Source organism: Haliotis rubra, unplaced genomic scaffold, assembly GCF_003918875.1.
Source record: "Haliotis rubra isolate DU_JTF1 unplaced genomic scaffold, ASM391887v1 Scf201, whole genome shotgun sequence".
Lineage (NCBI taxonomy): Eukaryota > Metazoa > Mollusca > Gastropoda > Lepetellida > Haliotidae > Haliotis > Haliotis rubra.
The window spans coordinates 440,819-453,695 of NW_025766015.1; the positions used below are offsets into that span (position 1 = coordinate 440,819).

Genomic DNA, 12,877 nt, shown 5'->3' on the forward strand with positions numbered 1-12,877 from the left:
AAACAATCAGCCAGGTCATGCGTGATATCACACAATCAGCCAGGTCATGCGTGTTATCACACAATTAACCAGGTCATGCATGTTACCAAACAATCAGCCAGGTCATTCGTGTCATCACACAATCAGCCAGGTCATGTATGCTACCAAACAATCAGCCAGGTCATGCATGTTACCAAACAATCAGCCAAGTCATGCGTGTTATCACACATTCAGCCAGGCTATGCATGTTACCAAACAATCAGCCAGGTCATGCATGTTACCATACGATCAATCACGTCATGCATGTTACCACATGTAACCACACGAGTCATCCAGGTCATGCGTGTTATCACACAATCAGTCAGGTCATGCATGCTACCAAACAATCAGCCAGGTCATTCGTGTCATCATCACACAATCAGCCAGGTCATGTATGCTACCAAACAATCAGCCAGGTCATGCATGTTACCAAACAATCAGCCAAGTCATGCGTGTTATCACACATTCAGCCAGGCTATGCATGTTACCAAACAATCAGCCAGGTCATGCATGTTACCAAACAATCAGCCAGGTCATGCGTGTTATCACACATTTGGCTAGGTCATGCATGTTATCACACAATCAGCCAGGTCACGCGTGTTATTACACAATCAGCCAAGTCATGCATGTTAACAAACAATCAGCCAGGTCATGCGTGTTATCACACAATCAGCCAGGTCATGCATGCTACCAAACAATCAGCCAGGTCATTCGTGTCATCACACAATCAGCCAGGTCATGGATGCTACCAAACAATCAGCCAGGTCATGCATGTTACCAAACAATCAGCCAAGTCATGCGTGTTATCACACATTCAGCCAGGCCATGCATGTTACCAAACAATCAGCCAGGTCATGCGTGATATCACACAATCAGCCAGGTCATGCGTGTTATCACACAATTAACCAGGTCATGCATGTTACCAAACAATCAGCCAGGTCATGCGTGTTATCGCACAATCAGCCAGGTCATGATGTTATGCTATCAAACAATCAGCCAGGTCATGCATGTTACCAAACAATCAGCCAGGTCATGCGTGTTATCACACAATCAGCCAGGTCATGCAGTTATCACACAATCAGCTGTGGCTATGCATGTTACCAAACAATCAGCCAGGTCATGCATGTTATCCATACGATCAATCAGCCAGGTCATGCATGTTACCACATGTAATTATCACGAGTCATGCCAGGCCATGCGTGTTATCACACAATCAGCCAGGTCAGCGTCATGCATCATGCTGTTACCAAACAATCAGCCAGGTCATGCGTGTCATCAATCAGCCAGGTCACAATCAGCCAGGTCATGTGCTATGCCAGGTACCAAACAATCAGCCAGGTCATGCATGTGTTATCACAAACAATCAGCCAAGTCATGCGTGTTATCACACATTCAGCCAGGCTATGCATGTTACCAAACAATCAGCCAGGTCATGCATGTTACCAAACAATCAGCCAGGTCATGCGTGTTATCACACATTTCATGTATGTTATCAAACAATCAGCCAGGTCATGCATGTTATCACACAATCAGCCAGGTCACGCGTGTTGTTATCAAACAATCAGCCAGGTCATGCATGTTATCACACAATCAGCCAGGTCATGCATGTTATCACAATCAATCAGCCATGCATCATGCATGCGTGCCAGGTCATCACACAATCAGCCAGGTCATGGATGCTACTACAAACAATCAGCCAGGTCATGCATGTTACCAAACAATCAGCCAGGTCATGCGTGTTATCACACATTCAGCCAGGTCATGCATGTTACCAAACAATCAGCCAGGTCATGCGTGTTATCACACAATCAGCCAGGTCATGCGTGTTATCACACAATTAACCAGGTCATGCATGTTACCAAACAATCAGCCAGGTCATGCGTGTTATCGCACAATCAGCCAGGTCATGCGTGTTATCACACAATCAGCCAGGCCATGCGTGTTATCACACAATCAGCCAGGTCATGCGTGTTATCACACAATAAGTCAGGTCATGCGTGTTATCACACAATCAGCCAGGCCATGCATGTTATCACACAATCAGCCAGGTCATGCATGTTATCACACAATCAGCCAGGCCATGCGTGTTATCACACAATCAGCCAGGTCATGCATGCTACCAAACAATCAGCCAGGTCATGCATGTTACCAAACAATCAGCCAGGCCATGCGTGTAATCACACAATCAGCCAGATCATGCGTGTTATCACACATTTGGCTAGGTCATGCATGTTATCACACAATCAGCCAGGTCATGCGTGTTATTACACATTCAGCCAGGTCATGCATGTTACCAAACAATCAGCCAGGTCATGCGTGTTATCACACAATCAGCCAGGTCATGCGTGTTATTACACAATCAGCCAAGTCATGCATGTTAACAAACAATCAGCCAGGTCATGCATGCTACCAAACAATCAGCCAGGTCATGCATGCTACCAAACAATCAGCCAGGTCATTCGTGTCATCACACAATCAGCCAGGTCATGGATGCTACCAAACAATCAGCCAGGTCATGCATGTTACCAAACAATTAACCAAGTCATGCGTGTTATCACACATTCAGCCAGGTCATGCATGTTACCAAACAATCAGCCAGGTCATGCGTGTTATCACACAATCAGCCAGGTCATGCGTGTTATCACACAATCAACCAGGTCATGCATGTTACCAAACAATCAGCCGGGTCATGCGTGTTATCACACAATCAGCCAGGTCATGCGTGTTATTACACAATCAGCCAGGTCATGCGTGTTATCACACAATCAGCCAGGCCATGCGTGTTATCACACAATCAGCCAGGTCATGCATGTTATCACACACTCAGCCAGGCCATGCGTGTTATCACACAATCAGCCAGGTCATGCATGTTATCACACAATCAGCCAGGCCATGCGTGTTATCACACAATCAGCCAGGTCATGCATGTTACCATAGCGGTCTGTAACTATTCCAGTTTGGACCAGACAATCCAGTGACTGACATCATGAGCGATCCCGATAATGACGTTTTTGAGCACCCTCAATTTATAGCGAGTCATGACTTCATAGCAAACACATTGACAACCCTGTCTGTGGGATAGTGTAATGGCAACAGATGCCTGAGATCTGCATCAGAAGGAATTATGTCTTTCATCAGGACATCACATGTCGACCAGACACTCTCCAGTCGGTCAAACAACCTATATTGCCAACATATTTTATGCCCATGTCTGGAGATATCTTAACGAACATCAGTCGTACAACTGGGAGCCAAATCTAGCACAATAATTAGGTTCATCAGCTTTGAAAACGAAGTAAATCTTATTAGTTGGCAAGTTCGTGCTGTGTTTTTTAAGTTTATGGCCAACTAACGATACGTAATTAGGTTCACCTGAGGACATCCATGGTTGACGTCACGTGAACAGCTTATGGCGAATGTTGAAGACCGACGACCGTCCGTAAAGGGTTTTGTCAGAGGTGTGTTCATTCGTTTGTTCGTTCGTTCGTTCGCTCGCTTGCTCGTTCGTTCGTTCATCCGTTCATACATTCATTTCTTCATTCATTCATTAACGCTGCACGATGTTTCACATCTTCAGTGATATTCCAGCTGCTAAGGCTGTGATCCATATTGTAATAATATGAGCCACAAAATCCTCCCCACGATCAACAGATCCATTAACTATTCCGACTATATCATCATTATGTGGACCCATATAAACATGGATCCAATACCATCATGGATTAAATATCAACATGGTCCCAAATGCAACTTCTCCGCATGTTTACGGCAGAATTCAGAACCGATTTGTAGTTTGTATAGGTTAAGCATTCAGTTATACTGTAATATTTATAAAAGTTCACTTAACATATAAGAGTGAATTAATTTTTACGCCACTGTTTTTTATTCCAGCAATAACTAAACGGGGGAACAATAGGAATGGGTTTCACTCACTGCACCCATGTGGGAAATCAACTTCAGGTATTCGGCAGGACGAGAGAACGCATTTTCCACCAGTTACACTCCCTACATGTACGTTAATTACTTCTAGCATCACAGCCATCCACTACCTAGCTTCACAAGGTTAATTATTTCATATATAATCATGCGTTCAATGGCAAACGAATCATACATTAAGTAATCATAATCATTATCACAAGCATCCCGAAACATTGCATCCTCTTTACACACAAAATATACAATTGCTAGTGACACAAGGGGTCTCCTAGTTGGCCATGCAGGGTATCTTTAGCGTGTCAGAAAACTGTGAACGTGCGTGGTTCGAATCCTAATCAAGCCTTGATGGTGTTTCTAGTTTTATCAGCATGATACCAATGCTCGTGGGATTCATCAGTAGGGGATGGTCTTAAGAGCGCCTCATTTCAGAATTTCCTCCAAAATCCAATCTGACACACCGTGATATCACTAAAATAATATCAAAGCTGCGCTGAACCAAACTCACTCACTCACTTACAATCGGCTTGGCTTCACAACGTTCAGTTACATCCCGAATCGACCATTATTTGTAAATATAAGCAACAAAAATTCTATAATCACAACAAATCTCAGAAAATAGTAGAATTCATCCTACAATCCCAACAAGATCATAAGAATGTGTGTATGCATTACTGTCAAATAGTGATGATAGGAGGTGTTCGCGAAAAGTACTTAATCATGAGAAACGAATAATCCTTTTTTTCGTGAAGACGTTCTGAGTTCTGAGATGATTTGGAGGCGGTTCCTGTTTAACCGAGTCCAGCCAAACAGAGTTTCAGTGTACACTAGCGAAATATTTACTGGCTATGGATGAACACAACAAAGTGTGTTATTTAACTAACTGTACGTGATGGTCTATCAATCTTCAGGTTACCATGTGAGCCACCAGAGGTTTCTTCTGAATATCTTGTCCAGAATACCTTACCTGTAAATCAAGAAGGTGCTGATGAGGACGACGATGATGATGCCAAACAACACCAAAACCACGACGACGTAGATGGGCACGCTATCTGCAAGTAAACAAGATCAAAGATACTCACTTGGTAAATTCGATAAAGTTTGTTCGATATGGTAATTTTCCATTTCGTATATATACTGCATTCGGATATACACCTTCCGTGTTTCAAACGGAGATTCACTCGTGTAAAGTTGATTCAAAAGTGAACATTTCACTGACAAGTTTCCGTGTGAATGACACTTATTACAGTTATCGTCATTACAGTTATTGAATGATTGAAAACTGGTCAGGATCCTTTTCAACATACTGTGACAAAGCGAAAAATAAACAGGGCCGTTTTCATAAGTAATGGTTCTCTAATAATATAAAAAATCATTTACAGTATGAAGGATCAAATTCAAACTTGAATGATCAAATGGCAAGTTTCAATCCATATGTTTGCACTGCCCTCAGATCACTTCAAAGACAGACAATCAAAATCTTTTTGAATATTATGCATATAAAATATGTTATTAGCTCACTCGCTACTACAACATAGTTATATACACGATACAGTGAGTGAGTTTGGTTTAACGCCGCTTTTAACAATTTTCCAGCAATATCACACCAGAAATGGGCTTAACACATTGTGCCCACGTGGGCAATCGAACCCGGGTCTTTGGCGTGACATGCGAAAGCTTTATCCAATAGGCTACCCCACCACCCCTTATATATACACGATGCAGTATATCCTTTGACCAAACGATACCCGACGTATGAGAGATAATAAAAATAAAATAATAATAAAATAGCACATTATTATCATCATCATCATCATCATCATCATCATCATCAACATCATCATCATCTGATGCATATACCCGTAATCCATTAGGCTAGAAGTCATCATAAAAAATGATTTGGCAATGTTGTTTTTTTCTAATATACATACCAATTTTATGTTCTGGCGTGATCGACGTGACGTCAGTCAAGCTGTGCAGATGACACTAAATCTCATTTACTCTCTCAGTTCTTAATGTCCCTGTCTGACATAGTATACCACGCTTGTCATATTTAACTAGGAACCACAGCAGGGTATTTCCCAACGTTTATTATCTAAAAACACATTTGAAATGGCCAATGTGGTCGGGTTTGAGGAAGAAGTGTTTTTCAACAAACATCTTCCGTGGTGTATTCGCCTAACGCACATACGATACAGCTATCGGGTCGATCAAATACAGAAATCTAAACTGACAGGATGTTTATTGAATAGAATCGAGAGGATTAAATTTCGTATTTCTGCTCCATGAATGGCTCAGGCTAAATATCAACTCATTCGATCCTTCGCGTTAATTGAAAGCAATTTTAATGTTTAACAATGTGTTGGACTCTTGGGATCGACATCAGAAAACGGGAAAAGGCATGTACAGCAAATAAAAACAATATCAAATAGATGTATCTTTAAATATCAGGATGTTCAATTATAGATATCAACATGATACATCTGCTATTCAAAGGCAACCAAGCGCTTGGGAAACCGTCATTCATTGAAGAGGTTCTGCAGTATTATCTATGCGGTGCAGTATTCAAATATCTCCATACCTCGCCATCTGCTATTTTCTCTCAGACGTGACATGATTACATCTAATCACAGCGACCAAAAGTGGTCTTTTCTTATACTGTCGCTAAATTGTGTAAAGTTGCGATGATATAATATTTGATATCAACTTTTAAAATAAATGATCAGGTGGCAAAAATCTAAAATCAACATATTGTCTTCGAAGGGCATTTAGAAGTGGAATCCATAATAAAAGGAAGATCTGTGGATGTCCACTGATGAAGGAGCAAGCATACATCGTCAATAAAGAATTTGACATCCATAAATGTTTATTTCTATTTTAACAGAGATTATTTGACTCCTTGAGCCAGGCATGTCACTGTATTACTTCAAAGTTGAGCAAGTGTCAAACTTATTGTCAGTTTAATACTATGTTACATGTTGAGTCTTATCTTTCAGCTGACATTCCACTACATTTAAGAACTGTTATCTGTAAATTCAGGTGTAATAATTTCAGGCTAACAACTGAAACAGGAATGCATTTCAATTTAACTGCTGTCGAAAGATTTTGCTTATATTGTCAAAGTAAAAATTTATTTCTTGTTGAAGATGAATTTCATGTCTTTATGATCTGTCAGCGTTATGAAGCCGAAATAAGAGAATGTCTTCATAACAGCATTAGAAATAGTCCTTCTATGGACAGTTTTGTTAGAATTATGTCAAGTACTGATAGAAATGTAATGTTACGTTTGGCAAGGTTTTATACAAAGTCTTTAGGATAAGAAATACAACAGGTTATAATTAGATCTTCAGTATATATGCTGAAATGTTATGTGATAGTTTAGTGTAGCATCTCTATTGTTATTTTACGAGAGCCTTTTTTGTCTCGTCCAGTGACAAGATTCCTGTAATATGACCAGCATGAATACACTTGTTAAAACCCTTTTGTAATATGGGCCATGGTCTTGAATACTCGAAATAAATTGTCTGACTGTCTGTCTATAAATCTTTCTTTTCTTTTCTTTTCTTTTCTTGTAATGTTTGACATTTGATGGGCTCCAACCGTACATTTTTTGCCCTATTTTAATCTGGAACCGAGCGTACTCAGAGGTACAGTAGTTTACCTCAAATTTCAAAACACAAATGGTTTATTGCCATTGACCATGATGCCAAGAGCGCTTTGGAAACGGTACACTCTTGTAACGCGTACATCCATATGGACCAAATGCCAGCTATCTCAGTATCTCAGTAATGACAAACGTAAAACATATTACTCAAGTCTGAGACATCTGCTACTCAAAGGTAACCATGTACTCAGACCTTGATAAAGGTCAGCAATGCTTTGTGTACACTGGACATTGAAGTCAAACCTGTTAACGTGGTCAGTGAACTGCCGGCCAAATGAATTAATGCTCCCATGTTGGTGTCTAAGTACATGTATGTAACAAAGACGAAATGTCCATTCGATGGTATCGTATTTGTGACAAGGTTCAGGTCAGAGGACCATTCGGTATATTTTATAGATTATATATATATATATTTGATTCCCATGAGGTTTTAGTTACAGTTTAGGGGGTAACAACAAAATGCTTGGACCTTCATTGTATATATTTCTAAAGGGCAAACGCTGAATCTTTGATGGTCTGGATACATATGCCATCGTAGTGTAATTTATCATAGTATATTACGTTTCATATTTTTTAATGCAAATGTGCTTTATAACAATCCCGGAAGTGAATTACCTAATTGATTGCTGGGCATTGTGTTTTGTAGTTAGGACGCGATCCGGGAGAGCAGAAACATTACGCCTCATGTTCAGTTTCGCTTGTTCAGCTGCACTCTCACAGGATTCCATGCAACCAGATAGCAGAGGGAATTACATTGATTTGATTGGCCACAGTGTGTCGAAACAAGACCAACATCCAACGGAAACAGTCACGTGGTTCAACCACTTGATCGTCTTGGACCGGCTGCGGATTCGATTAGAGTGCTACCAGTTTCGTCAGATTGTCCTTATTTTTACGGACCTTGGGAGTTGTGTTGGAGTGCCTGAGATTAAGGCTTTAAATACCTGAATATACCATTTTATATTTGTATGGCGAGAGGAAGCTTGGAGTTTTGTTAGAGACAGAATTTCCTATATTTGGCAATTTCTCCAAAACATACAAGCATTACAATGAGGAACTCGTCAATGAGACAATATATTTTACAATGTAATTTACATGGCTGTCTACATCTATTTTTCAGTATAACCTAAAGCACAACTAAGTCTTACATAACGATCATGTCATGGGTCAGTAAAACTCAGTATTTATATAGTCCGTTTGGCTCAAAAGCGGATCGATGAATTGCAATCTAACTCGAAAACTAATAAACATAACATACTCAATGAAACGCTGATCATAATCAAAACATCATACCCACTCTGTGAGGTTTTTGCAGAATTTTTGTCCTAAAAATAAAAAAGTTGTTTAACAAACTATCATTAAAATATTGACACAGTTCACTGTTTGTTACGAGGAAGGAGTGCAGAGAAAGGGACAGCCAGGTGTTTCTGCAAACACCTCACAGAGTGGGTATGATGTTTTGATTTTGATCAGCGTTTCATTGAGTATTTTAAGTTTATTAGTTTTCGAGTTAGATTGCAATTCATCAGTCCGCTTTTGAGCCAAACGGACTATACCTCATTAGAGATGGACACTTACCTCCGTCACTACAGACAGGGGCGTCCCCCCTGAAGCCGCACCGTGGGGTGTTCTGCGGGGGTAGTCCACTTGTTCCAGGCCAGTGGATGGTCATATATTCTACAGGTGTGTACCCAGGCCTGTCGCCCCAATAATTGGCCACAACCTATAGCAAAATGTCAAATGAAGACGTGTTAAGGTTTCAGCTGCATTTCACAGAAACACTAAAAAGCTGTATTGATTTCGACTTCTTCAGGTTTAACATGAACAAATACATATGATCCATATCCACATATGCTGTGTCTCTGTGAACTAAACATTTGTAAGTGACTCTCAAAGACTACGGTAAGAGGCGACTAACGGGATCGGGTGGTCAGGTTCGCTGACTTGGTTGACACATGTCATCGGTCATCGTAGATCGATCTTCATGCTGTTGATCACTGGATTGTCTGGTCCAGACTCGATAATTTACAGACCGCCGCCATATAGTTGGAATATTTCTGAGTGCGGCGTAAAACTAAACTAACTCACTCACTCAGTCACTCAAAGACTACGTGTATTAATGTATGGATAAATAACACAAGAAAAATTGTAGGGAATTAAAATTAGTGGTCCCTATGAGTTCGCTATAACCGTAGTTGACTGTGTTTTAATCCCTACATGTAGTCTTGGAAATCTTATTTCGACTAAAATACAATCCAGTTCTTTATATTCGTTCGTTCGATATACGAGTTTTCGTTTCTTAACGTAATTTACACTGATTCGCAGTACCCGTTGTCAGTGGAAATGGGACAGGCAGTGAATGAGCCAGTGTATGTTTTCCAGAGCAATCATCAATATTACAGGTTTATTAGTCACATGGTGAAACATAACCAGGGTCATATGTGTCATATGAGCAGATATCATTCTCTCACACTCGTGTGACACATTTGCTCGTGTAATAATCTCTATATACACACACGCCTTTAAAAATACATGGTTGACAGTAAGAGCAAGACTAACGTAACTCAAAATTTGCCAAGTTTTTCAAAATGGGAAAAGAGTTCTACAGAGTGTTGTTACTGATATAGACTGGAAAATTGTTGACATTATTGCAAATAAATGTTCGCGAAGCATAGACTTGAAATGGTTGAAATATAGAAATATTCTCCCAACAAGACAATTACTTTATAAAATTGGATACACATCTTCACCAATATATCCATTTTGTGAAACAGAAAGGGGAACTATCAACCATATGTTATGGGAATGTGAATCTGTTTTTAAATTATGGAAAGAAATAGAATCAAGGTTGAACTCAGTTCAGTTACAACTAGAATTTACAAATAAAATCGTTATGTTGGTTTGAAAAGAAAGAACAATAATCAGTAGTCAGTACTCGTTATCTGCAGATGCAGCATAAAATGGTTTCAGACCAAAGTTAAAATATTTTAAAAATGACATTGTCCGTCACTACGATATGTCAAGATATGTTTACCTATCAACGGGAACTGAGTAATTGCATTTTCAATACTATGGTGTCCTATAATTGCCATCGCGTGGCGCGTAAAAAAGAAGTACGTCGTGGGCGACGTCGCCCTGACGTCGCATAAAAATTTTGACACGACGTCGCGCTTTGTAAAATATATTTTGGCTACAAAATAACGGGCGACGTCGTGAACGGGCGACGTCGTGGGCGACGTCGGGCGACGTCGTGGGCGACGTCGTGGTCGACGTCGCAGGCGACGTCGGACTATATCAGTGGTTATCGGCCTCTGAACGTGGCTGACCAAGGTTACGTCTAAAGAAGAATCGTTAAACGAAACAGGATTTAAAACGCAAAATGCTTCAGTCACTCCCGATAAACATTTCTGTCGACCCGAAAATGTTTTTACACCTATATCCAATCAAATACCACCCTAGAAGGCCACTGTTCATTGTATGTAAGGCATACCCATCTGCAAATGAAACGATCTCTTCCCCACACTCTAAACATAATCACCGCCACTATTGTTCGGTCCGGCATACCTCGGGCCGTCAAAGCAGCTTAACCTCACACATGTATCTTGAATTGCGTTTTAATTCACAGATTAGTATTACATCTACCTATATATCACTTTTCCAGCCCTTTCTCTCTCCATTTTCACCCGTGAAGGTCCGGATTAGAAAGTGCCTTCAGTAACCCATGCTTGTCGTAACGGGAGCGGGTGGTCAGACTCGCTGACTTGGTTGACATATGTCATCGGTTCGAAATGCGCAGATCGATGTTCATGCTGTTGATCACTGGATTGTCTGGTTCATACTCGATTATTTACAGACAGCCGCCATATAGCTGGAATATTGCTGAGTGCGGCGTAAAACTAAACTCACTCACTCATTCACTCTCTATTTTCAACATAGCCTCAATCAAAAGTGTTAAGTTTCTGTTGGCCCCACTTGGCCGGAGCTGTCAAAAGCAACTTAAACCTCGCACATGTATCTTGAAGTCTCACAGATGAATCCTAGATTCTGTTTACATCCAATGAATATAGTTATATCTATCTAAATACCACTTTATAGACCCAGTTTTCTTTGTAACATCACAATGTGGCATTTAGGTAGATATAATACTGATCTATGGATTTAAACACATTTCAAGATACATGTGTGAGGTTTAAGTTACTGTTAACCAAACAAATCGAAACCGAACAGACTGAACACTTTTGATTGAAAACTATTGAGTTAGACGAACAAAGGGCTTCACTTTAACGGAGCAGTTACCTTTACATGTGGCATTTTGTAACATTTCAATGTGATATGTAGGTAGATATAATACTAATCTATGGATTTAAGCACAATTAAAGATACACCTTTGAGGTGTTAGGTGCTTTAGACGACTCGAGCCAAGCCGGACCGAACGCTTGTGACACAGTGTGTTTGTTCAGAATATATAGAAATGAAGGCTGCACTTCGAGCAACGTGTTTGCTTAAAATACTACGCTTTGAGACTCTATAAAGAAGTATTTAGGTACTAGTAGATATAATACCATTTTGCCTTTCATGTGTACTAGCAAATTTAAGCATATGCATACGCGCTGGCTATCGGATTTGGGCTGGTGTTGTTTACGGTTTAGAATACAATGAAAACACATAAGAATGTGTGTTTGTGTAAATGTATACTTTCTTTGATCCTTTATAACATATTACAAAAGGTTGTGATTTAGTATATTTCTTTTTAACATATATAATCATGTCATAATTTCCCATATAACATGGGGAGCAAATTATTTCGAAGCCATTGAAAATGTCCATGCATCTTATTTTAAAAGATTTCTTACAGAAGGTATATTTGCTTCCAATAAAGCCATACTTGGCGAAACAGGATGCTATAACATGCATATTGAGAGTCAAATGAGAGTTATTAGATACTGGATTAAACTTATAAGAATGCCTGATTATCGCTACGCCTATCAAAGCTGTCAAATATTGTTATCACTGGATAAATGTGGAAAGTATTCATGGGCTTCAGATGTGAGAAATATGTTATTTTCAAGCGAGTTTTCTCATGTTTGATTTAAGCAAAATGTTGGTGATATAAAAATGTTTTGTCAACATTTAAACAACGAATAAAAGATATATATTCACAGTTGGTACGCATCAGTCAATTCATCCAGTTTTCTTAGTCATTATTCACAATGTAAATCGATGTTCGGACCTGCAAAATATGTCAGTGTTCTTAATGATAAG

General features: G+C 39.8%; 1 protein-coding gene across 1 annotated transcript in view; it reads right to left on the minus strand.

The window, feature by feature from the left end:
• The window catches only part of LOC124275696 (atrial natriuretic peptide receptor 1-like), a 70,341-nt gene that overhangs the window by 24,631 nt on the left and 32,833 nt on the right, over positions 1–12,877 (minus strand). The window contains exons 7-8 of the mRNA XM_046711322.1: positions 9,194–9,338; positions 4,919–5,003 (exon numbers count right to left, since the gene is read on the minus strand). Of these exons, the coding sequence (XP_046567278.1) occupies positions 4,919–5,003; positions 9,194–9,338 (230 nt within the window). The remainder of the gene's footprint in view (positions 1–4,918; positions 5,004–9,193; positions 9,339–12,877) is intronic.